We start from the raw sequence: 25515 nt of genomic DNA on the forward strand, positions 1-25515 counted from the left end.
GTCTGCCCCTTCCTACCCCAAGCTAACACCGAGTTGCACGCTTCAGCCTCTGTTCCCTCCACCTGCATGTCAGGGAAGCTGTGTGGCCCACGCTTACTCTGGAGCGACATCTGAGCCAGGGTTGGTGGAGGGAGCAAACCCAGTCCTGGGCTCAACTCACACGATCAGGTCTGGGCTTTGCTTGGGCTGACACGTGGAAGCCCAGCAGTGGTGACCTACCCGGCCATTCTCCATGCACACTGTCAGCATGATGATGTTGCAGACATTCTGCTCCCACACCAGCCTCCAGAAGTCCTCTATCGTTTTCTTCAAGGGCCCCTGGGTAGCAATGAACTCTTGCGGGGATGTATAGCCCTGAGCAAGAGGCAGACAGGAGGAGTTGGCAAGTTGCCGACACAGGTGGATCCTGCACTGTGACAGAGCCTGCTCTGCATTTGTGGTAGAGGGAGAAGTGCCTGTTGCCCTTAGCCCGTGTGGACACACTTCCCAGGCAGCTGATCTCAGAAGCATCTGATTTCACAGGAAGCACGTGCTGCCCAACACATGCTTTCTACGTACTTGGCGTAAAGACGTGACCCCCCCACCATTTCCCTCCAAGCAGTTCCTCATTCAGCCTAACCAGGGGAAGACAGATCTGGGTCCTTTTTGTGCTCCACAGTCACTGCTGCAGGTAGGATGAGCATGCAAGGTCTCAGGCTGCTCCTTTTCCCCTTGGACACACACATGCCCCGTGGATCCACACACCCGCACCTGCATGCTGCGTGCCCTGCCTGTTACCTGTGAAAATCTCCTGGATGGGGGGTGTGGGCACAGCTCCAGGGTTGTTCAAATGCAGCTGCACAGACCAGAAGGAGAAAGAGCAGACAGACAGACAGGGCAATAAGCTGGGAGAGGATGGGAAGAGGATAGTCCTCAAGAAGAAAGTAGAAAGCCTTGCCTGTCTCCCCACACTCACACCTCTGCATTCACAGCACTTGGGATCTGATGATCTCCATCAACCCCTGCTGAAGGGCAGCTGCACATCGCCACCTGACCACAACTCCTGGCCAGTCTGTCCCAGCTGTGGCTTCAGCAGCAGCTCTTGCCCACCAGCCCTCACAACCTCGATCCAGGCAGTTTCTCTGATGGTGTCCCATGGCCATGTCTCTGTGGGGAAGGCAAGAGGGCACTCACAGGCATGAAGTTGGCATTGATGTAGTCTGAGTGTGGATCCTCCCCAAGCTGGCTCAGCTTGACGCGAGAATGATCATCTGAAAGAGACCATAGACACGTGATCCCCAAGACAGCTCCTCACCAAGACATGGCCATCTCACTTCAGCAAGGCTTTCGACACCGTCTCTCACAAACGCCCCATAGGCAAGCTCAAGAAGTGGAGGCTGGATGAATGCACGGTGAGATGGGTCATGAACTGGCTGGATGGCAGAGCTCAGAGGGTTGTGATCAATGGTGTAGGGTCTGGTTGGAGGGCTGTAGTTAGTGGGGCTCCCCAGGGGTCAGTACTGGGTCCAGTCCTGTTCAGTCTGTTCATCAGTGAACTGGATGAAGGGACTGAGTGCACCTCAGCAAGTTTGCTGATGATACCCAACTGGGAGGAAGGGCTGACACAGCAGAAGGCTGTGCTGCCATCCAGCGAGACCTGGACAGGCTGGAGAGTTGGGCAGAGAAGAACCTGATGAAGTTCAACAAGGGCAAGTGTGGGGTCCTGCACCTGGGGAGGAACAACCCCAGGCACCAGTACAGGTTGGGGCTGACCTGCTGGAAAGCAGGTCTACAGAGAAGCACTTGGGTGTTCTGGTTGACAACAGGTGGACCATGAGTCAGCAATGAACCCTTGTGGCCAAGAAGGCCAGTGATGTCCTGGGGTGCATTGGGAAAAGTGTGACCAGCAGGTTGAGGAAGGTTGTTCCTCCCCCTCTACTCTGCCCTGGTGAGGCCCCATCTGCAGTACTGTGCCTGGTTCTGGGCTCCCCAGTTTAAGAAGGATAAGGAATTACTGCACATTGCAGTGTGAACTCCCACCCTAGATGCTGTGGGGAGAAGGGAGGAGACAGCACTTACAGGGCAGCACGTGGGGATATCTGTTCTTGGAGACATTTTCTGGTAGCTCAGCCTCCACTTTTGGCTGCTCCTTTCCAACTTCCTTCAGCTCCTGTGGGACAGGGAGAAGATAAGAACAAATGTCTCTCTGGATTGCTCCTGGTCAACCCAGCTCTCTGCTCATGGCCAACATCTCCGGTGGTTCAGGGGGGGCACCTACACACAGGGAGCTGCTCTACTCCTCCCTCTGTATGGCCTGTGAACTCTGAACCATAGGTGACTTTTCCAACAGCATTGTTTGTATTTAGGAGAAAGCAAGCCCAAGAACAAGTTTTGAGAAAACCAAACCAAACCAAACCAAAAATGTTTTAAGAAATCAAAAATTTCAGAGCATTTTGTTCTGAGAAAACAGAAACACCTCGGGCTGTGAAAACAGAAATATCTTGTGTGCTGCTTCTGCCTCTGCCCTCACTCAGAAGACCAGAAGAGGGTGATCTGAGGGGGGTTTGAAATTGATGATGGGACTTTCAAAGGTGCTGGCAGCAGATCAGTTCCGAGCCTGCAGTTGTTGGCAGTGGGAGCCAGCGAATGCAGCCTCAGGTGAATTTCACAGCCTCCTTTCTTTTCTAACAGGTTCTTTTCTAACACTGTCAAGGTGGATCTCATTGCAACACCACTCAGCATCTTCATCTCCAGTCCAGCTTAGGGGCCCTTAGCTTTTTCCACCAGCAGCTAGGGACAGTATTGGTTCAAGCTCACACCACAGACAACAAGTGTTTCTGCCAGAACTTGAATAAAACAGGTTTTGAGTATAGGAACCGCCTGATCACTTGGTCCATCCAAGCTTTGGCTTCCAAGACTGCCTAGTAGGGTGGCTGGATTGCTAGAGATGGGTTACTGTCCCTGGACACAAGGAGTCCATAAAGGCCACCCAATAGCTGGGGCATGAGCTACATAGAGGGGAAATTAAGTCTCATGTCTAGCATGAGTATCATCTCACCTCAAACTCCTGGAAAAAGGCTTGGTTACCACTTGCTGTCTTCATCTCATAGTACTCCTTGAAGTTCTGTATAGGAATTGGCCGATGGATGTTTCTGCATGAAATGAAGCCCAGAGGAAAACTTGCCTTAGCTACAGGGAGGGCTGACAGGTGGCCAATGAGACAGCCCAGCCTGGAGACCCCCAGTACTGGGATGCACACACAGAGGGACGGTTTGTAGCCCTCATCATTGCCCAGGAGAGTGGGTCCAACAGAGCATTGGATAAATATTGAAAGAAATTTCAGGATGATGAGGATACTCTCCTACTGCAGAAGCCTCGCAGAGGAGGTGTGGACAACGCGTTGACTTGGAATGGAGCTGGGCAATAAATACTGAACAAGGGAGAACTGAAGGAGAGGAGAGAGAGTTGGATTTTTCCCGAGTCAAAGCAGGAGAAAGGAAGAAGGTGAAGTGCCCTGGGACTTGCAGCCAGGACATGCACAGAGGGGAGACCCCGGCACTCACCTCAAGCTGTAGGTCACCATTTCCTGGGGCAGGCTGCTCTTCTTGGTTCTACAATCAAAGCATGGGAGATGTTGCTGTGAGTGTATGGTGTGCTGCTCGCTCACGGACCAGACAGCTCACATCAGGATGCTACCCTGCACACCTGCAGGGTTTTGTGAATTAATGGCACACAGGCAGCTCCCCTCTCTCCTCTGCCTTTTTCTTCTGTGCTTGCCAAGCACGACTGCACCAGTGGGTGTCCTAGTTTGCCTAAATCTTTTATACCCTCTCACTGCTCTTCCTCCTGGACTGGCACTGAAGGCTGGGTTTATCAGCCTGGACCCACCACGTAAGAGTCACCTTATCCTCACCTCTTTGCTCTGAGCTGTTTCCAGTAGACCAAAGCAAAAATAGCTGCAAGTGTCAAGAGAAACCCCACAATGATTCCGGCAATTATTGGAATTGAGAATGGAGTTGCGTCTGCACCGGATCCAGCAGCTGGAATAAAAAAGAGATAGAATGGATAGAATGGACAGAGGTAAGAGTCACCAAGTGGCTGCATTTTCTCTATTATATCAGCTACAGCCTGTGATCTCCGTCTCTCTTGCCATTACCAGGTTGTTAATTATCTGTAACCTACACAGCTGGGAAGGGAAGATGACATCCCCCATCTTACCTGAGAACATGGTGAACGTCACTGCGGGGGCCACTGGGTCGTATTTGGTGAAGGCAGCGATGCTGAACCTGGGGCAAAGCAGAGTCCTGCCATCAGGGACAATCTGAACTGGGCACAGCGCCCACGCAGCCAGCAGCAGGAACTCCCAAGGGAACAGGACAGCCGCCTCCGTTTTGAAATGCTGTATTGGAAGAAGCTGGTTTTCTGGTAGGGACTTAGGGAATGCCTAGAAATGGTCTTTCCTCCCTTTTCCGACTCTTGGACAAGTTTGTTTTGCTTAGGAGAACATGAGGAAAAGTTCAGAAAGCACGAATGGGAATCAGCTCTCCTCCAAAGGGTTGTTTGAAGAGATCAGTAGTAAGTTTCTGCTCTCTTATAAATAAAAAAACAGTACCAGTCCCAGTACGGACCACTGAAGGACACCACTTGTCACTGGTGTCCATCCAGACATTGTGCCATTGACCTCTACCCTCTGGACGTGACCATCCAGCCAGTTCCTCATCCATTGAACAGTCCACCCATCAGTCCATATCTCTCCAATTTAGAGAGAAGGATGTTGTGGGAGACTGTGTTAAAGGCTTTACAGAAGTCCAGATAGACTCTCAGCAACTTCTATCACTAGTCAGCCACGTTCGTCAGCCTCAGCTTTCATCTCTCCTCTCCCTGCCCAGTTACGCTGATATTCTCCAGAGTGCCAGCCCCTGTATCCCTCAAACACTGCTTGGTGGAGCAACCCCTGGGGTCCACTGCTGGGGTTCTGAGCAGAACAAGGGTGAGGGGACATCCAGGGGCTGGTGTCACCTTGCAGGGACACATGCAGTTCCTTTTCTCCTCTAGCCCCTTACCCTCAGGATGGTGTTGATGCCTCTCACCTGTACTGCTCGTTGGCTTTCAGCTTCCCATTGCACGTTGCCCTGGACTGGCCGCAGTCCTCTGTTCCCACTGGCACTCGCCAGGTTTCGGTGGAGCTCCTGGAGCTCGGATGGAAGGGATTGGGGATTAGCACAGCCAGGTAGGAGTCCTCTGTCCCATAATAGTGGTCATACCACGTGCTGGACATGATTTCCTGGGTGGGCCTCAGCACTGAAGGGGAAAGTACAGGGTGACAGTGGTAGTCCCAAAGTGACGTCCAGGGGAGCTGCTGCCCTCCAGGGAGCCGCTGCAGATGGCGATGTGCTGGGGCACTTACGTGAATCATTAGTGGTAGCAATGACACCATAATACTCGATCTGGCCATTCTCCTCGCTGAACAGGTCAGATGAAATGATAACTGTGGAGCTGGCCTCCACCTGGAAGATGTCTGCTCGCAGGGGTGGAGGCAGGGCTGGAAAAGGAAGCAGCAAGCACAGCCTGTTAGTGTGCCCCTGCTCCCACAGACTCACCATACACTGTTCGCACCATCACTGCCAGAGCCCTGGCCCACTGCAGTTCAGTGCAGGACCACACGGGCCTCATGGGCATCTGGAAGAGAACCCAAGTTTAACTATCAAAGCTGAGTGTCTTCTCCTGGGCTCTTCGGCAAGGCTGTGGGAAAGAAGGGGACTCACCCTCCACTGTTGTGTTGCAGAGCAGAGTCACAGCCTGGCTCCTCATTGTGTTCCTGCCCACTGTGCTCACAGTGATTTGGTAGGATGAGTTTGGTCCCAGCCCCTCCACACTGGCCTCGTTCGTAGGGATGCTCATAACATACTTGGAGGTGGGAATTCCATCAGAGAGTCTCTCTGTCACCACCTCATAGGCCTCCACATCTCCAGGAGAGCTGGTCCAGTTCAAGTAAAGGCTCCTTGACTCAGGTAGGCATTGTACATCCTCCACGGGATTTGGTGCTGTGAAGGAGATATGGCAGGACTTACTGGATCAGAGAAATCCCAGCCTTAGCCCATGCATCAGTCCAGAGTCCCTGTGGTCCTCTACTGCCTGTCCCTAGGTCAATGGAGAGGAACAGAGCTGGACATCTGTGACCTGGGAGCCTTCTGTGCCAAGGGCCACAGGACAAGGTGAATGTGTCAGGGCCTGGGCAGATGTCTTATGGGAGAAGCAGACAAACAGAGAGCTCTGCAGTGTTCGCTTTGCTTCACAGGTAGCCAGGCCACAGGGTGATGTGAAAGCTCTGTGATGGGGCTAGCTTAGGGAGCCAATGGCTACCAGACAGTCTCCTTGTTGGTTTTCCTTATCTCCCACCATGAAGACTTCCCATGCTTCTGTGGACCCTCAAGGGTTGATCCAGTCTTGAGGCCACTCAGGTGTTTCTCCCCCTTCCAGCCTGCACTCCCCCCTGCGCCAGCAGCCCATACCCACCCATCGGCACAGCCAAGGGCTTCGTGCTGCTCCAGTAGGGCCCGGCCACACAGCTCAAGGACACAGAGTAGTTTCTCCCTGGGATCAGCCCCTGAAAGAGGTGCTGGACTTGCCCTCTGTCCAGAGTGTGCCGCCGGGGCAGCGTGCTGTTCTGGGGATCCCGCAGCCATAGCTGGCACTCGTCCTGCTGTCCAGAGACACTGCCCCAGGAGACGAGCATCGTGTTGTTCCCTTCAGCCACCACAGAGAGATTTTTGGGAACTGAAGGTGCTACAATGAGAACCACACCATGGGAGAGTTACTGGCATGCCAGACCGTCTCTTCCATCCTGTAGAGATACAAGTAGAAGATGAGTAATATGCAAGGAAACTTGATGTGTTCAGTGATAACATTTCTGCAGCTGCTGGCTGCCACTACCAGAAATGACCTTTAAATGGCAGTTGGAGGACATGCAGAATGAGGAACATGAGAAGATGGGTTCTTCCTCCTGCTAATTAGCAAGTTTCATTACAGACCTGCCTGAAGGGCTCTGCACATGACTCCCAGCACCCTGCCAGAGGCTGGCTGAGCGTGGGAGCAGAGACCTCTGGATTCCCCAAGCAAATCGCAGGGACTGTGGGGACAAGCACATGAAAAGGCTTATTGTGCTTATCTGCAATTTCTACATTCCTTAAAAAGAAAAAAAATAAGCCCAGCCTCCCCTTACTTCCCATGCCAGGAATTTTCTGAGTGCCTGTGAGAAAGGCAGCAGGGACGGTAGGGTGTCCCCCTGGCTGTAAGGCTTCATGGTCTCTCAGGGTGTGGGTGTCCTCTCCCAGAGTTGCACTCCTGCCATGGGATCCCTTGCTCTTCGTTCAGCCACCCATGCCTGGAGGACCCAGCTTGTGTCAACATCAGGGCCATCAGCTGTAGGTCTGCCCTGGGACAGCGACCAAAGCTGTAAGGCTGTCCTACAGACAGCAGCATCGCCCTGCTCACCCCTCCACCAGGAGTGGCACAGCCCATGGTCCCATCACTATGGTGATACCTATAACTGGTACCTATTATCCCAGCCCTGCCCAGCCCCTTCCCACCCCTGGTGCTGAGCCTGGGGAAGGCTGAGGCTCATGCTTGACCCAAGAACCTCCAGCTCTTGCCACTTACTTGTCCAGTCACTGATGTTCCCAGAGGAGGCTGCATAGGGCCCCGCCATGGACACCACTTCCAGCAGGTATTTGTGTCCTGGAGCCAGGCCAGAAAAGACGAATTTGCTGGTGGCTTTCCCCACAGATACGTTGGCTGCCACAATACCTGATCCTGAGTGGTACAGGAGGAGCCTGTAACTGTCTTGTCCTTGGGGTTCAGCTCGCCAGGATGCACTCAGCCTGTTGGGATACCCCTGATTTGTCATGTACACATTACGGGGTGCCAGGGGATCTGAAGAGACAAGGATGGGAGATGTCAGTGAAGGGTCTGAGGACATTGCCTGGGTGTCTCGGCAGTGTCATCAGAAGGGTTGCACCACACAGGACGGGGAACTTTGTCTTGACTGGATGTTGGCATTCACCAGCCTGGAGGCAGCTAAAAGCAGATTCTGCAAACTTTAAGTAGTGCGTGTCTGAGCAGAGACAGCCCTGTGCCAGCTGAAGTGAGACACGCAGGGATGGGAGAGGAGGGAGCACCCAGTCCACTGGAGGGGAGGGGAAGGCGAATGTTCCTGTTGGCTGCTCCCTCCTCCGTGCTTCTCCTCTGAATCACAGCCCCTGGAGCTGTAGCTGGTCTAATCCAGGCTGGTGGAGCCAATGGTGAGGGTGGGCACAGCCCTGCTCAGTGCTATGGCACTGATGTGCCCTTAGGTTCAGGCAGGGCTTGGGGTCTACCATGAAGGTCAGCAGGGCCATGTCCTTTGCCATGAGCCTTTGTGACTGACCAGCAGGGCACACATCACCCTCAAAACAGGGTACTTACACGTCCAGTTGCTGACGTTCCCTGCAGATGTCCGGTGGGACCCTGCCATGGACACCACCTCCAGCACATACTTGCTTCCCGGGGCCAGTCCCATGAAGGTGAAGTTGTGCGTGTCTCTCCCGAGCAAGGTCGTAGCTGCCACCGTGCCCAGCCGTGCATGGTACAGGGTCAGTGTATAGCCATCTCGCCCCCCGGCCGCAGCTCCCCAGGATGCGCTCAGCCTGTCGGGGTGTCCCGTGCTCAGCAAGCGCACGGTGGCTGGAGGCAGTGGGCCTGGGGAGTCACCAGACTTGATGTTAGGGACTGGAGACTGTGCAGAACGAAACACACTTGACGGGACATCGTGCAGCAGAACAGATGCTCCCTGAGGGCTGGGACACAAAGGCCCCATCCAGCACACTCCTACTCCTCAGTTTTCCCTATTCTGTCCCCATCCCTCCTCACCTTTGATGCTGCTCACCCTTTGTGATCTCTCACATGCCAACCCTTCATCATCCGGGTCACCCTCATCCCCGTAGCCCAGCTGGAACACCTTTGCCGCCGCTGCGTGCACAGCGATTGTGCAGCACCCAGCTGGTGTGCAGCTGCCCGGGTAAAGCTGGCACAGCATCTATACTCTGTCCAGCCATAAGATCTTTCTGAGTGGGGAGGAGTGTTGGATTAGTACATCTACAGAGCAAAGATCCATTCTCCTGGGAGGACTGTGGATTAGCCACTGGCTATACTACACTGATTGATTTCATCAACCCTTATGGCAATGTGGTTTCTACCTGCTGGAGGAGACTCAGAGAGGGCACAAGCCCTCCTGTATACAGGGAGATGGGGCAGCATGGGCAGGGGGGATGTCCCCATGTGGGCAACCCTGCACGTCATCATGTACTTGTGCAAGTCTACAGTTGAACATCCGTGTGTCCATAAGGGTAATGGTGTGCCTGTACACTAACAGCTGCGTGTTGCACCCACGCACATCTCCGAAGGCACCAAGACCTCTGTAAACCTCCCATTCCTCCCCAGTGCTGCCCAGTTGCGCAACATTGCCCACGTCTCTGCAAAGGACACTCGTCCACGCACTCACGTGTCCAGCCACTGATGTTGGGTGCAGCTGCCTGGTATGGTCCAGCCGTGGCACTGGCCTCCAGGGAGTATTCGTATCCTGGGCTCAGGCCCATGAAAGTGAAGTTGTGCGTGTCTCTCCCAAGTGAGGTCATAGCTGCCACAGCGCCCAGCCACACGTGGTACAGGGTTAGCGTGTAGCCGTCTCGTCCCCCGGCTGCGGCTCCCCAGGACGCGCTGAGCCTGTCCAGGTGCCCCGTGCTCAGCCAGTGCACTGCAGCCGGGGGCAGTGGGCCTGGGGAGGAAACACGAGTCACTGCCAGGAGCCACGTGCAGGCTGAGAGAAAGGAGATGCTCCATGTCGGTGCCCTGCCTGTGCTGCAGGAGGTGGGTCAGCCCTGCCAGGTCCCAAGGGCTTTGCCCTTGACTCTGTGGCAGCTGCCTCCAGGGATTGCCTCCTCCCTGGTGCTGCCTGAGCCTGCAGATGGCTGTGGACAGCTGCCTGGGACATGGGTGGCCAGGCTGTGGGGTCATGCACGGCCTTCTCATGCTCCGGCAGGGCATGAGCACTGGGCGCTCAGATGGGTGGGAGAGGAAAGCAGTATCTGGCTGCACCAGTATGGCCCCTGATTTAAACTGGGAAGGGGGAGATCTGGTAAAGGACACGCGGCTGCAAGGAGAGCATCATACTCACGTGTGCAGTGGGTGGAGCTGGGGGTGCTGTTGTGGAAGGGCCCAGCTGTGGCTCTCACTGTCACCCTGTAGTGGGTGCCGGGGCTCAGCTTTCTGAAAGTGTGACTCCTGGCATCAGCACCCAGCACCATGTGCCCAACATGACTGCTGGAGGCTGGGTCATAGACGTCCACCATGTAGCCTTCTGCTTCTCGCCCGTTTGCTGCCCAGGAGACCTGCAGCATGGAGGCAGCAGGGCTGCCCAGGGTGAGGCTGGCAGGGGCCAAGGGGTCTGGAAAGCAATGGGGAGACAGTCAGCCCTGTGTGTCCACCCACTGCATTGCCCGGTGGTTCCTCATGCCCTGGCAGTGCCACAGGCTGGACGCCAGCACCCAGATGGCACTGGGCGGTGGGCAGGCTGGTCACCAGGGACTGTCTCAGCAAGCATCTTGAGGACAAATGGGCAGACAGGGCACACGGCTCTGAGCACAATGTTCCCAGAGCTTGCAGCTGGACATGGCAGGGGAGGTAGAACAGACTTTCAGATGGGTAGCCGGGATGTGCTCTGTGTCAGGGGAGGAGTGTGGGCGCTGAGCAGAGGTGGGATGACTGTGTAGAAGCTCTGGACACAGTAGGGCTGGTTTGGGATGGGGAAGGTGGCAGTGGGTGCTCTGCAAGGTTCAGATGGAGGCTCTGGGGCACAGTGGAGTGTCCAACCCAAGCCATTAGACTCACATGTCCATTGGGTGATGTTGGTGGTGGAGACTTCGAACGAGCCTTTCACAGCAGTGACCTGCACAGCAAACCTGCTGCCTGCTTCCAGGTGAGTCCAGGTGATGTTCTGCGCATCTGGACGCAAGGTCTGGACCCGCTCCCTGCCCTGGGTGCTAAAGCTGTACAGAATAACGCGGTAGTGGTCCCTCCTGCCGGGGGGCTTGTTCCAGCATGCGTAAAGTTTTGAGGAGCTGCCTGGGTTGGTAAGGCTCAGGTTTGTTGGTGCAGCAGGAACTGTGAGGAAAGACAGACACATGAGTCAGAGAGAAAAAGGTCCGGTTCTGAACACACAGCTGTGTGTAGCAACGAGTCTCGCTTTCCCCAGGCAACCAGCAAGAGCTCTGTGCTCTCATGGCACAAGAAGGCTGCAAGATGCAGGAGATGACTGCAGGCCAGCATCACCAGGAGCCAGGGCACAGTGCCCTCCTCTCCCTGGGTGCCAACATTGATCCCTGGACCTCCTGCAGTGCTCCCACCCAGGTCCCGTGTGGGTGGTAGCGGTGCTCACCTGTGCAGCCAGTGATGTTCTTGGGGAGGGAGCGGTAAGGTCCAGCTACTGCCCAGATCCCAACAAGGTAGCAAGTTCCTGGTGCTAACTGTGTCAGGGTGACATTAGTGCTGTCTTTCCCTGCTTCCAGGTTCCTCGCTGGTGAAGGAGAGCCCTCCTCGTGCACGCTGAGCAGGTATCCATCCCTTTGCCCAGGAGGGGTCTCCCACTGCACAGCCAGAGCCCAGGCAGTGCTGACAGGGCTTGCAGACAGGTGAAGAGGAGGCAGTGGGACTGCAGAGAGAAATAGCGTTACAGAGGACAAACATGGGATGCTCAGGACTGACTCTGTTTTGGGAATGAAGCCGGGACCTGCAGGACTGTGAGCATCTAACATGCTGTTTAAAGAGTGCTGAAAGCAGCAGGCGGCTCCCATATCAAAGCTGCTCGCTGTGTCCCAGGGGATAAACATGCTTTGCCACCATGGTGTGGGACCCTCTTGTTCCAAAGTGCTGGGGCAGGCTCACAGCATGCCCCATGGAGCTGCTGGGCTCAAAATGGGTGAGGGTCGCAATAAGAGACCCGGTGTGTTGAGTAGGAGACAGGCACTTGTGGGGCCGCAGCGATATGGTCTCAGGGCACGCCTGCAGAACAGCCCTGGGACACCTCTTTTGGTCCCCAGCCCCTCACCAGGTCAGAGCCAGGCTGGGTATGAGGGATGAGGACAGTGCAGAGGAGCTGCATTCCTACCAGTGTAGCTGATGACAGTCTGAGACGAGGTGCGATGAGGACCAGCCTGAGAAATGATCTCCACACGGTATCGGGACCCTGGCACCAGCCCCTCCAGGTCAAGCTGGGTGACTCCACGGGGGACGGACACATTCCTGATGACGGACAGGGACTCAGCCACCGAGAGCTGTACCAAGTGGTCTCTGCCACCGCCTGACTCCACCCAGCTCACACGTAGCTCCTGGGGTCTCTGGCCAGGCTGTACACTCACATTAGCCAGAGACAGTGGATCTAGGGGGAAACACAGCATGGAGATCCATGAGATGGTGGAGGAAAGCAACTAGAGAAGCCAGGACAGCCTGCGTCCCTACCCAGGGCTAGAAGGGAAGTGGTGGCAGCTCTCCTGTTGTTCTGGGAGACATGTAAGTCCTCTGTCAACGTCCCTAAGGCATTGCTAGCAGGCAGGTGCTTTACTGTGAACAGAGCACTCAGCTCTCCAGCAGACTGCCCTGCTCCATGGAGAGGGAGCAGCAAGCCCAGACAGATCTCTGTGCTTCCTCTCTTGCATTCCTCTCCCACCCATCCCAGGCTGGCTGAGATCAGGAGTTCTCCAGGCAGGATGTTCAACTTGACTGGGGAAAACCTGAGCTGGGAAAAATGGTCTTTTGGGGCCCAGAAGCCAGCACACATCACTGAACTCATGGCATGTGCTCCAGTTCCCAGGGGCAGGGGGTATCAGGTCTCACTGGAGCCGTCCCTCCACCCGAACACATCCATGTCACTGCCAATCTTGCAGGCAGTGCCAGGATGTCCGATCCCTGCAGGAGGCTGGGGACACTTCTCACTCACATGTCCACTCGGTGGCGAAGTGTGATGAGGATCTGTATGGGCCAGCGAGGACGGTCACCTTCAGGAAATACTGAATGCCAGGGGACAGCCCCAGGAATGTGTAGTTGTGGGTGTTTGGCCCCACTGAGATGTTCCTCTGCGCTGAATGGCTTTTGCTGTAGAGCTGGAGGTGGAACTGGTCCACATCACCAGCAGCCTTGTCCCAGAAGGCAGAGAGTCCCAGTGGGCGTCGCGTGTTGGTCAGGGTCACACCAGCTGGAGCCAGGGGGTCTGAGGGAAAAGAGACAGCCAGGCGGTGAGAGACAGTCATGGTGGAGCTGCCACCGTGTAGATTGGGGGTCAGCACACGTTGTCCTGGGCACCCTCCACCGCCTGTCCCTGGTGGGCTCTGGTCATAAATCAGCCCTGACATATCAAACGCCACAACCACCTGAGCTCCACAACAAACACGGGATCAGGTCCCCATCTTTCCTGTTGGGTGACATTCAGAAATGTTTTCCGTTCAGTGATGGGTTTTTCCTGCACTGAAGACTGGTTGAATGTGGCTCTGGTTGGCTTTTCACTCTTCGTCTGTCTATGCATCCCTGTCCCTGGTTCCTCACGCTCCCCATACATGGTCTGCACTCTGCTTTGCTTCCATGCTGTGACCTTTCTGCTCTCGTTGGCCAGGCCATGGTTGCAATCTGCAGTAGGCTTGAAGTAGGGGTAACACACTCACATGTCCAGTCTGTGGCTGATTGCACAGGGGATCTGTAAGGTCCAGCTACAGAAGCCATCTCCAGTGTATACTGTCGCCCGGGGACCAGGTCCTCAAAGGTGATGTTAGTCCAGTTGCTGCCCACAGTCATGTTCCTGACCTGCTTCTTGGACTTGGTTTCGCAGAGGGTGCCTGTGTAGCCGGTGCTGCCAGTGGGAGCTGCTCTCCAGGAGGCTTGCAGAGAGGTGCTGTGGCCCTGATTGCTGAGGGCCAGCTGCTGCGGGGGCAAAGGATCTAGGAAAGGTAAAATCTATGGTCACAGATTCACCTGGACTGGGGTCAAGGTTGAAGTGCAAACATGATGGAGCTGGAGCCCCTTCCCTGGGAAAACCCACATTCAGGGGCTCTGGCCACCCGTGGGGTCTATACAGGCCACCATCGCCCCTGCTGACACCCACACACCAGCTTGGCAGGGATGGGGCCAGCATACAGTTTAAACTGACATGGTAAGAGGTGATGGCTCTGGTGCTGGAGGGAGGTGCTGGGTGGGATGGTCTGGAGCAGGGTGGTGGTTGGCGGCAGATACACTCTGAGCAGTGCCAGGAGGGCAGCCCAAGGGAGGAGAAGGGCACTGGGCCTTGCTGACCCCTGTGCTGGGTGACTGGGATAGAGACCAGGGTCAGACACATCCAACAGTACCTCTGCTTTCCTCCTGGGTCTTTTGCCCTTTTATGTCATGAAGCTGCACAAGACCTACACTACCACACTCCCCCAGGCACGACAGGGAAGGGCAGGATCCAGTGGGAACCATGGGCCCGGCTGCGGTGAGGGCTGTGGCACTCACATGTCCAGTTGGTGACGCGCCGGGGTGCGGAGGTGTAGGGGCCAGCCACAGTGCTGACCTCAAAGGTGTAGAGAGTCCCAGGGTGGAGGTCTTCATAGGTGAAGTTGGTGACACCTCTGAGCAGTGAGCTGTTCTTCACAGGGTGCTCCAAAGGGCTGAGGGTCAGCAGGTAGCCCTCTCCCATTGCCTCCTCCCAGGTGGCTAGCAGGCTGTAGGGGCTCCCCTGGCTGGACAGACTCACACCAGATGGAGCTAATGGCTCTGCAAGGGACAAGGATGGGATCTTGCATGTCACTGTGTGGGGCAGTGTGTCAGGCAGCCTGGTTGCTCTCATGACACTGCAGCTCTTCCCCCTCAGACATGGGCAGCCAGGGCTGCAGGGAAAGCCCATTACTGGTCTGGGTGCTGGGGCTGGGTGGTGCCTCCCCACACTGTTCCAGTCCTTCCTTCCCAGGGTGGCAGCTCTGGGGTGGCCCCCTGAGCACCAGCTGCTCCACGAGCTGTCCAGGAGGGACTGGGCACAGGGAGATGCTGCTCTGGGGACCTGGTGGCGCTTCACTACCCACCCAACCAGCTGCTGTGAGCAGAGCGGGAGAAGCTGTCTTAGAACCTGCCCAAACAGCGAGTCTAAAGGCTACCGGGTGGGATCTGGTCTCAATTCATGCCTGGGACTACCTGGCACAAGTCTGCCAAGGACCTCTGTGTTCACCCAGTGGGTTTTGCTGCTCTGACCCACAGGCCGTCCTTGAGACCAGGTGCCACTGCACTGCCCCTGCTGCCATCCCCCTCCCCATCCCACCAGTTTCCCCCTGGGCACCAGCCCCTCCATCAGATGGTAGAAATGGCCATGAAAGGACACGCTCGGGCTTTCTGCTTACGTGTCCAGGCTGCTGTGCTGCGGGCTGATGCCTGGTAAGGCCCAGCCACCGCTGTCACCTGGACAGAGTATTGCTTCCCAGGGCTCAGCCCGTGGAAGGTGACGTGACCGTTGTCTCCGCCGACAGAGATGTTCCTCGTCGGAGCGCTGTCCTCTCCCTCCTGCAGCGTCACCAGGTAGAAGTCCCTCTCTCCTGCTGGGGTGTGCCATCGAGCCTGCAAGGAGCTCTGCTCCTCCGCGCTGCTCAGGGTCACGTTGCCAGGGCTCAGCGGGTCTGGAAGAGATCAGGATCGCATGCTTCAGGGTTATGGGCAGCTCTGGAGCCCCACCCCAGCACTCACTGTCTTTGGTGTAGTTCAGGACTGTCAGCATGAAGGTGTTGTCTACAGCAGCAGTCCCCGCTCAGTAAAAGGGGACAGGCTGCCAAGCGAGACTCTAAGATCTCCCCATACACCCCTGAGTCCTGTTCCCTGCTTCCTTATCTGCAGGGTTACATCCAGCCTCTGGATGTATGGAGCATTCTGTCTCCATTCCCCTGCACAACCATTCCTTGTCTAGCAGAGCCCAGATGAAGCTGGCAGCCCTGCTGAGAAATTCCTAAAGGTCCCCCTCCTCTCCAGTCTTGTCCCATCTTGAGCTTGCTGATGTTCCCAAGAACTGGTCTAGACAAAACTCCTGGCCAGACACCCCTGGCTCACGCATCTGGCACAGGGGACGTTTGTTCAGTTGGGTAGGTCAGAGCTGTAGACAGCAATGGCGGGATGGAGTCAGACTCACTTTGCAGTGGAAACAAACCAGCTGGGGGTGTGAGGTCTTCCAAAATCCCAGCTGCAGAGGCAGCAGTGAGCAGCTTCCCAGACTGGCAGACAGAGCAAGAGCTGGAGACTTGTCACCTGGTGGCACCCAGATCCTTCCAGCCTGACCAGTGTCTGCCCAGGCACAATATGGATCACTGGCCACAACAGCCCTGACTTTGCACCTTGGAACCTGCATGATTTGCTGCTCCTCACTAGACAGGGCCAACACTTTCTTGGTATTTAGCATGAGCCTTGTTCTGTCCTAGACACTAAGCTTGCCCTCGCCATTACCCCCCACTGCTTTTCCTGGGAACATCTGGGAGAGCAGGTCAGGGTTGGAGTCGTTCACAGTGCTACAGACATGGTGTTGGCAGCAGGCCAGGGCTGTGGTGGTGGAAATCACCTGCTGTTGGGGTCTTTGTCAGCCTGAGGCCAGAAGACAGAAGAAGTTGGGCTGAATGGTGCAACTAACTGGGGTCTGGAAGGGCTAACCTCAATTTCTTGACCAGCCAGGGACAGGCTTCCTTGGCTATGTTCGCACAGTGCATTAGGGTCACCCACCAGGATGCTGCCAAAATCAGGTTCTACCAAAATATACCCTGGGCAGCAATCAAAGGGGACCAAAGTTTCATTTCCAGGAACCTCCAGTCCAAACTAGATAAACTGCTATCCCCTTCCTCCTGTTTCCTCTGCTGCCCTTGGACAACCACAGGCATACAAGAGCCCAGCCCCAGCTGCACCGAACACCAGTGAGATCTGCTGCCCTCTCCCATCCTCCTCCTCATGGACAGCCCACAGGTTTACCCCAGTGCAGCCCAGGGAGAAGCAACCTGCCACTGGGAATTCACCTGCTCAAGGGACTCAGTGGCCCCACTATTGCAGTGCCCCAGGGCCAGGTCTTAGAGTGGCTTTTGGCCACATCCAAGCAGAATAATGTCCCTCTGTACCCAGGGCTCTGGCAGGAGACCTTTGGTTTCAGAGACAAGGATGAGACAGAAGGAGAAAAGCAGGGCCACCGCGGTCCTCCCCCATCCCTGGACATCATACTCACATGTCCAAGCAGTGGCATTGGGCCCCCCCACTGTGTATGGCCCAGCTGTGACACTCAGCTCGAGCCAGTAGCGGGTGCCAGGGCGGAGATGCTGGAAGGTGAAGCTGGTGAGGCCCCTCCTGGCTGACAGCGTCGTGGTCACTGTCTGGGTGAGGAGGTTGTGGAGCGTGAAGTGCAGCCAGGCAGCCCCCCCAGCGCCTGCCCAGGAGGCGATGAGGCTGGTGCTGGAGCCTGGGCTGAGCCGCAGCTGGGTGGGCATGGAGGGAGCTGAGGGGAACAGAAGGAGGCAGCGAGGTTCAGCGCTGGGGCTCTCTGGACCCTCCTCTCTCCCCAGGGTCTCCTCTGCCCACAGCTGCTCTCTATGCTGGCATGGGGGCTGAAGATCTGTCAGGGGTCTGCTGAGGGATGTCCTTTCCCAGGCGGGCAGGGGACACAGGTCCCTCTGTACTGTCACACTCTTTCAGGTTGCATGGCAGAGGGCTTGGCAGCCTGGGTAACGCAACATTTCTGCAGCTCCCACCAGCATTCTGCCAGCACCCCCAGAGTGCTGTCCTCCCGTGGGGACGTGGAGACAGAAATCCCAGCTGCAGGCCCCACAAGGCAGGACTGAGCTGTGAGGTTGTCCCCTTGGCCAAGCACACTGGGCTCTCAGCGGGGACATGAAAAACTCCCAGCTGTTCCCCATCCTGGGTCAACTCCCCATCCTGAGCCTGGACACCTCCTTCCCCTCTCGGCCAGCCCAGACAGCTCAGGTGCTGCATCCCTCCTGCCAGCCCTTTCTCCCATCCCTTCCCTCTCGGGCAGGCACACCCATCACTCCATACCTGTCCACTGGTGGATACTGGTGCTCGCCTGGCTGGATCCAGCCAGCGTGCTGACCTTCAAGGCGTACTCACTGCCAGCCAGCAACCCGTCAAACAGGAACGTGGAGGCGTTTGGCAGGACAGACACATTTCTCACAAGCGTCTGGGAGTCGCTGTGGTAGAGGGCAAGCTGGTAGCCATCGCGCTGCCCGTGGGCGTGTGCCCAGGAGGCGTGCAGCTCCGCAGAACTCCCGCCGCTGCTCAGGCTCAGGTTGCGGACGGGTGAGGGACCTGCATTGGACATGGCACAGCGTTTGCTGGTTGCGTTGTGATGCCTGACTTGACAGGTTGATCAAGGGCTGGTGGGACAGTGCCTTCACCTGGGGAGGTCCTACCAGTCAGCTCCACAGGACCCAAACCCCAAGCACAGCCCCATCACGTCCCTACCAGCTCCCCCAGTCTCCCACAGATTGTGTGGGCTGCACCATCCCCTTTGGGTCAGTCTCTGCATAGTCACTGTAAACTGGGCAGGGAGGCTCAGTCAGGGAAGCACACGAGGTGCGCACTGACAAGGTGAAGCCATCAGCGGCTACCTGTGAGCTCATCTGCTGCCAGGTCCTCTGTTCCTGATGGCCCTGTGGGTCCTGCCACCTGCCTTCCCACGAGGACCAGCCCCTGCTCCCTGCAGCCACCACTGCTGTCCGACACCATCCCTTCTGCTGCCCAGCCCCCTCCCTCCAGCTCTGCTTTCCTTTTCCAGGTTTTCCACCTTCACCTGAAATGATTTATCCGAGGACCTTCTGGAGTGATGTAGGCAAGACCTGCCACCCTCACCTGAGCTGTGGGCTCACCAGCCCTGCCTGCTTCTCCCAGTCCTTGGTGCCGGCCAGGGAGCATGTAGAGCAAGACTTGGTGGGTGAGCCAGGGGTGGACAGAAACGTGCCAAAATCATGAAGCAGATACTACTTCCTTGTAGCTCTTTCTAGACCTCCCGGTGTGACTTCTTCCAGCCCTCAGCTCTTTGCAGTCCACGTCATTGTTTGGATGTATCCCAGCAGAAGGTATGGCCTGAACTCTGCCCATGCAAGATGCAGGGGCAGGACTCTCCCTCCATGTGGATGAGGGAAGGACCCCCAGGGCCCTGGGGACCAGGTAAGAACCCTAATTCTTGTGAAAGTGACAAAAGATGTGACCTCCCCATGGACTCACGGACCATTGCACCCTCCAGAGCAGTGTGACAATCATTGGTAATAGCACTGAGACCCTTTGACTCTACAATGCCTGGGGAACCCCTTACTTGTCTGTGCTGTGATTGTCTGGCTGGCGGTCTCCATACAGGCAAGCATGGCTGTCACCTCAATCTTGTAGCGCATGCCAGGGGTCAGCCCGTGGAACCAGAAGCTGGTGATGTTGGGTCCAGCAGATGCATTCTGCAGCGGCGTGCCTGGCCCCAGGGAGGAGAGGGCGAGCGAATATCCCTTGGCACCTCCCTCTGGCTCATCCCAAGACAGAAGGAGGGAGTCTGACCGGCCATGGTCACTCACGCTGAGGTTCAGCAGGGTCCCTGCAGAGGCAAAGCCAAAACGCTCAGCAGGGAGCTGTGGTGCTGCTGGGTGGCCAGCATGCAGGTCCAGGCTCCCCAGCCCACCCACCCTTGCTGCAGGTGATGTCCCTGCCCTCGGACCTCAACTCATCCTCTGCTGAGATGGATCTGAACTGAAGCTGGACTGGGAGACTTGAGAAATCAGCTTGAGTCCCCACAGCACCCAAGTAAACCAGACCCACTGCTAGGGACTGACTGGCCCAGGACTTGTCCTGCACAGACCAGAGCTCAGTGCAAGGACATTCAAGCACCAGCTGTGCCACCCTGTGCCTGGTGCCTCTGCTGTTCTTTGCCCTCATTGGCGCAGAGGTGACATGGGAACAGCAGGACAATGTGGATGTGGAGGAAACATGGGGCCAGTGCTGTGGCATCCAGATGGAGAGGATCTGGGGACAAGGAAGTGGCACACAGGGCTTTGCTTATTTGGTGTTGTATTGAATCCCTTCCCTTACAGCTGCTCAGGAACCACCTACACAAACAGGAGCCAGACAGAGCCTGTGTGCTGGGGCCAAGCTGTCAATGTGACCCTTGCAGGCTCCATCTCCGCCTCCCTGTGCCTCCACTAGCAGATCGCCACACGCTCTCCATCCCCAGTCTTGCTGGGAGCAATGAGCTCTCTACTGCTTTCAGCCTTTGGGAAGCTCTAGTGCTAATAAGACATTTGTGTAGTAATTAGCACCTAAAATCTATGATGTGCAACATGTTGTAACAGGCTGACGTGACCTGGCAGGGCAAGAAAACTTTAAGCAAGCACTGCTATTGCCCCAGGGCTCTGCCTGGGGTTGCCTTCACACAGCAAATGAAGAGTAGTGTGGGGCAAGCCCCAGGGGCAGGGGCAGCTTTGGGACTTCCCATAATGCTGGAGAGTTTCAGAACTACATGCAACTTCTGTTCACGCAATGCTGTTGTTTGGAGCCTGCTGCCACTTATCTCATGAAGGTATGAGTTCTCCACCCTTGTTTGTCTGCTTCTCTCAGGTTTCCAACAGACTGCATCGCCTGCCTCCATCTGTCATTTAGCAATCATCTTCTTCATCTCCACAGTACAAATCTACTAATATCTAAAAGGGGCCAGAGGCATCCTCCAGCCCTGAGGCACACGATCGCAACGCTGCTCATGTCCCCATAGATAAGCTCCACCATCCACATCACAGCCACATCCAGGCACGTCCCATGCCCTGGCTGGTGCCTACAGATCACCTGGGAGCGTGTTCGCGGGCATGGGCAGTGCCTGGGCACCGCGCTGGACCCAGCAGGTCTGCAGGGTGAGTGCGGCTGTGCCGCCCCCCAGCCAGCTCGGCACAGCTCTGGAGCTGCCTTGTGGAGCGAGATCCTGCCCACCCAACGGCAGAGGCTCCATGCAGAGTTCCTACAGCTGTCCTGCTGCTGAGCCCACTTGATGCTCTGTGGGAGGGAGAGAGCTTGAAGCCATGTCTGTCTCTCACACTGACCCCCATGAGACTGGATGCTGAAAGAGAATGGGGCTGACTCCCTCCCCTTCATGACCTGCAGCCTACACTATCATAGAGTCATGGAATGTCCCAAGTTGGAAGGGATCCACAAGGTTCATCGAGTCCAACTGCTGTCCCTGCACAGGACACCCCACAGGTCACCCCGTGTGTCTGAGGACGTTGTCCAGTCTCTTCCTGAACACTGTCAGGTTGGGGCCGTGACACCTCCCTGGGAGCCTGTTCAGTGTCCAGCACCTCTGGGTGAAGAACCTTTTCCTCATGTCCCACTGACCCTCCCTGGCACATCTGCTGCCGTTCCCTGGGCTCTGTCACTGTCACAGAGAAGAGCTCAGCCCTGCCCCTCCTGCTCCCCTGCTGAGGAACCTGCAGCCTGGGTACCTCTGCTCTGACTTACCTCTATCACCGGGCACATCCTGTCCCTCCAGCCCTGCCCGTGCTGTCCGGTTGCATCCCTCGCCCTGTGGGGTTGAGGGCATCAGGTGAGACAGCGGGCAGGTGAACTGGCCTGAGCTGGGACCATCACCTGGAAGAGGTGCCCTGTGCCAGGCCAGGGGTCAGGCTGGCCAGGCATGTCCCACCCAGCCATGGCATCCTGGGGCTGTGACCCTCTGGGAACTGTGACCCCTTTTCCCAGGAGATCTCAGGTCAGTCCCCGAGCTAAGGCAGGGAGACAGGCTCAGCAGGTGCAGCCTGTGGGCTGCCCTGGCTTTTTACATGGGTCCAGGGACTGCAGAGCAACATGGGGCCATGCCCACAGGGGAAGACATCCCACCAGAACAGCCAGGGCACAAGGGGAAGGTGTGGGGAGGAAAGGAGCTCGGGACAGGCCCTGGCAATCTCATTCCCTCTGCAGGCTCCCCTGCTTTCCCCAGTCATGGTAGGGGGGAGGATGAAGGGACCCCAGACCTCAGTCCAGCTGCCATCCCCCACAGGCTGCAAAGCCTGAGAGCTCCAGAGCATCCAGCACCCCCCATGCCGCAGTGGGTGCTGAGCACGTTCGTGGGACACCCGTCTCCCCACAGTCTGCTGCGAGCAGGGTGTGCCCTGCTTAGGTTGAGGCTAGTTCCCTCCACATTAAAGGAAATATCTCTGCCCACTCCCTGTCCCGCAACAAGCCACAGAAAAGCAATCATCGTTCTTTAGTTATTTCCCCCTTGGCTCTGCTGGCTGACTCATTTCTGGCTTCCCAACCAACTGCAGCGCGTTTGGGAGCGAAGGGGTTCCAGACCCCTGGGAAGAGCAGCCAGCCAATTCCTGGGGCGAGCAGCCCTGCAGCCATGGCAGCAGTAACGCAGTCCGATCCCAGGCACTGAGGCGAGAGGGCACGGCGAGGGGGGCGGGAAGCGGAGGAAAGAGCCAGCTCGTAATTGCAAACGTCGCTAATTTGGTGCAGCTGCATGGCTGGAGAGGCAGCCCAGAAATATGCCGTCATTCCTCAGCGGGGTAGGACTATGCAAAGCCCCTTGCTGCCAGCGAGCTTGGATCCAAGAGCCTGCATGGACAGCCTGGGGCTGAAGAGACAAGGGCTTACCTCTGCCAGGGCTCCCGGGAGCTGTGACACCCACAGGACGAGCAGCGGCAGCAGCGGTGGCCTCATTGGGACTGGGGTGGCTGCAGATGAGAGGGATGACAAGTTGGGGGGTTGGGGTAGCCTCTTAGCAGTGGTTGTCCCCAGCCAGCCCCTTCTCCCATGGCAGCGAGGGGCTGTGTCCCCACATGCTTTCTGAGCGCGGGTGACAGGATGACATCAGTGGGGACGGGTGCCGCATGCCAGCGCGTTGCACATCAGCCCCGCCAGCTGTCCTTGGGTAGGAGCAGAGCAGCCTCCGGGCTGGGAGAAGTCCAGAGTGTGTGTGTGTGCCTCTCGCTGTGTGCATCTGCTATTGTTCCCGCGGATCTGCGTCCCTCTGTGGTGACTCTGCAGCTGTCCTTGTGTGAGCCTGGGCGTGCTGCGGCCGGGGAGCTGCTTGCCGGGGGGCTTGGAGGGGGGGCTCTCGCTGTGGCTGGGTCTCTGCACCGCTGGAGCCCAGCCTGGCCATCAGGAGTTCTGCAGAGTTGTGGGAGTTGGTGCTGAGAGGGGAGGAGAGGGGAGGAGACAGGACAGGACAGATGGCGGCTCTGAGCTGGGAGGGAGTGCCCAAACCAGCCCCCAGCAAGGGGAGGCAGGGCTGGGATGCTGGAGGGAGCATTGGCAGAGGGTGGAGCGGGGTGCTGTGCACCTTGTGGCTGTCTCTGTGCCGGCATATTTGTGCACCCTTTAGCTCTGTATGCATGGATTTCTGCATGAGGTGCTGACGGGAAATGAGAGGTTTGGTTGTGCTGGGTGAGGAGGGAGACATGTGCCTCTGTGTGATGCCCATGGCACAGGGATGGGAGCGGGGTGCACACACTGTGAGAGGTTCCTGTGCACTATATCCATGGGTACAAAGGTGCCTGGACCACGCTTTGTCCATTTGAGGGGTTGGATGGGTCTGAGCTGTGCCCTGTCTGCCTGTGGGCTGTGGGGGCTGTACTTGGCGGTGCTGCCGTGGGGAGCAGTTGTTGTCCCCCAGCCCTGCGCAGGGCTGTGTCTGTGCGGTGCTGTGCTGTTTCTGTGCGGTGCTGTGCTCTGTCTGTGCAGTGCGTGGCGAGGTGCCAGCTCTGATTCAGAGCGGAGATGCCATTGGCTTCACATCAGCGCTGAGGATCTGGGACAGTGCTGGAAGAGATTCAGTGATGCATCTACCGTGGCAGCCAGCACAGCCTGTGTGGCCGTGGGAGTCTGTCCCAGTAGCCAACACAACCACCAACGGGGGGCTGTTCAAGCTCCAGTTATTGACGTGAGACACTGAGCTGTCAGGGTGGGATACATTCCCCAGCTGGCTCAAGAACAGCAGATTCCTGCCCAAAAAACTCAGAGGTTTGTCAGGTGGGACCTGTGACAGACAGATCAGCCCCCAAGTCCTGGGGAAAAACATGGGAAAGCCCTGTCCCTGCACATAATGAGAGGGGGACGCAAGAGCCCCAGTCTAGGATCCATCTCCAACCCCAGATCCATCCCCCAAACTTCCTGACAGCCCCAGGCTGATGTGACCAGCTGGGAGTGGGGACAGAGCACGAGTCCCCTTCCCTTTGCATGGGGCACAGTTAATTCCCCAGGTCCTGGCCAAATGGGACTGGTGCCAGGAATCCTGGTCCGTGATCACAGTCACGTCTCTGCAGAGGCCCAGTCCCCTGCCTGGAGGGGACTGAGGGTAAAGTAGCCCTGGCCCTGCTGATCAGCCCAGCAGTGAGGGCTTGTTTGTCACATTTGCTCCTCTGTTAACATCTCAGCCATGTCCCCAGCAGAGAGGGACAGCTCAACAACCACAGGCCCTTCAAGTCACTCTGTCCCCAGACCTGCCCTCTCCCTGCACCCTGGACACGGAGATCAGGGTGGGAGCAGAAGGCAATGTCTTGGCTCCAGTGCAGGCAAATTTCTTTAATCCTTAATACTGGCAGCTCTGGGGAGGCCTGAATGTCAAAAATGGCAGTGGTGCATCTGCTCAAGTGATGGAGGCCCAGGTAAAAGCTCTGGCTCAGAGATCCCCTGATAGGCTGCAGTGAGGTCCAGCAGCACCTGAGGTGATGGGGATGACCCATCAACGGTGTCACAGACAGCTGGGGACCCCCATCCCTGCTGCTGGATATTGTGTGACCCAGGGCTGGCCATTCGCCCCAGGAATGAGCACAGGGCGGGTGCTCATGGACACTGGAGCCACTTAGACGGTGGGGAGGGAGTCCCCTCCGCAAGCCGAGGCACAGGGAGGTTTGGGGCTGGCTGCTACCGTCTCCAGTGGGCTGGGGATTGTTTGAAAAGGCCCCTTTCCAGCGCTGGGCGGCTGCAGCCAGCTGGGAGGAGGCTGGAGCTCCCGCTGCAGCAGGGACGTGCCAGGTTTAACCGGGGGCCCGGGGCGGGATCTGGGAGGTTACAGCTGTCCGGTCCCCAAACGTGCTTGCGAAGAGGTTTTCAGTGGATGTCCCCATATGGGTCTGTGGTGGGGTGCAGGCTGTCAGGCAACGTGTCCTGTGATGGTGGAGCAAGAGGTGACCCCCAGGGGGCTGTTTGCTGCTGTCAGCACCCTGGAGGGTGAGGATGGTTGGGGTGGGAGGCAGAGCAGGCAGGGGATGCCAGGGCCAGATGGGACCATGTGGTGTCCCTGGAGAGTGACAGGTGACGGCAGAGCTGAACTGGAGGAGACCCTGGGTGATGAAGCAGGGGCTGGAGGTTAGGATGGAGGGCCTTGGTGTGCTGGGAATTGTGACCCAGGGGGCTGGGACTGGAGAGACCCTCGATTATCAAGGAAAATTCTGGGAAGAGATTTTGCATCGCCAAGTGTCTGAGTCA

At 57.0% G+C, this 25515-nt stretch overlaps 1 protein-coding gene across 2 annotated transcripts in view; it reads right to left on the reverse strand.

Annotated features, from left to right (window-relative positions):
- The window catches only part of LOC136110771 (receptor-type tyrosine-protein phosphatase V-like), a 33117-nt gene extending 9862 nt beyond the window's left edge, over nucleotides 1–23255 (reverse strand). The window contains exons 1-28 of one of the 2 annotated variants that reach the window (XR_010652674.2): nucleotides 22681–23255; nucleotides 21544–21607; nucleotides 19373–19639; nucleotides 18097–18366; nucleotides 17273–17539; nucleotides 15426–15698; nucleotides 14548–14808; nucleotides 13725–13997; nucleotides 13007–13276; nucleotides 12179–12448; nucleotides 11450–11722; nucleotides 10903–11175; nucleotides 10190–10459; nucleotides 9518–9790; nucleotides 8443–8715; nucleotides 7639–7911; nucleotides 6496–6765; nucleotides 5745–6023; nucleotides 5387–5521; nucleotides 5070–5280; nucleotides 4198–4265; nucleotides 3893–4019; nucleotides 3543–3590; nucleotides 3038–3131; nucleotides 2059–2149; nucleotides 1174–1250; nucleotides 778–835; nucleotides 220–354 (exon numbers count right to left, since the gene is read on the reverse strand). Coding sequence is in view for 1 of the 2 variants with exons in the window: in XM_065854403.2 (XP_065710475.1) it covers nucleotides 220–354; nucleotides 1174–1250; nucleotides 2059–2149; nucleotides 3038–3131; nucleotides 3543–3590; nucleotides 3893–4019; nucleotides 4198–4265; nucleotides 5070–5280; nucleotides 5387–5521; nucleotides 5745–6023; nucleotides 6496–6765; nucleotides 7639–7911; nucleotides 8443–8715; nucleotides 9518–9790; nucleotides 10190–10459; nucleotides 10903–11175; nucleotides 11450–11722; nucleotides 12179–12448; nucleotides 13007–13276; nucleotides 13725–13997; nucleotides 14548–14808; nucleotides 15426–15698; nucleotides 17273–17539; nucleotides 18097–18366; nucleotides 19373–19639; nucleotides 21544–21607; nucleotides 22681–22746 (5451 nt within the window). In the remaining variant the exon portion in view is untranslated. The remainder of the gene's footprint in view (nucleotides 1–219; nucleotides 355–777; nucleotides 836–1173; nucleotides 1251–2058; nucleotides 2150–3037; nucleotides 3132–3542; nucleotides 3591–3892; nucleotides 4020–4197; nucleotides 4266–5069; nucleotides 5281–5386; nucleotides 5522–5744; nucleotides 6024–6495; nucleotides 6766–7638; nucleotides 7912–8442; nucleotides 8716–9517; nucleotides 9791–10189; nucleotides 10460–10902; nucleotides 11176–11449; nucleotides 11723–12178; nucleotides 12449–13006; nucleotides 13277–13724; nucleotides 13998–14547; nucleotides 14809–15425; nucleotides 15699–17272; nucleotides 17540–18096; nucleotides 18367–19372; nucleotides 19640–21543; nucleotides 21608–22680) is intronic. The other variant, XM_065854403.2, reaches the window with a different exon arrangement.
- Nucleotides 23256–25515: the final 2260 nt, after the last annotated feature.

Source organism: Patagioenas fasciata, chromosome 21, assembly GCF_037038585.1.
Source record: "Patagioenas fasciata isolate bPatFas1 chromosome 21, bPatFas1.hap1, whole genome shotgun sequence".
Classification (NCBI taxonomy): Eukaryota; Metazoa; Chordata; class Aves; order Columbiformes; family Columbidae; genus Patagioenas; species Patagioenas fasciata.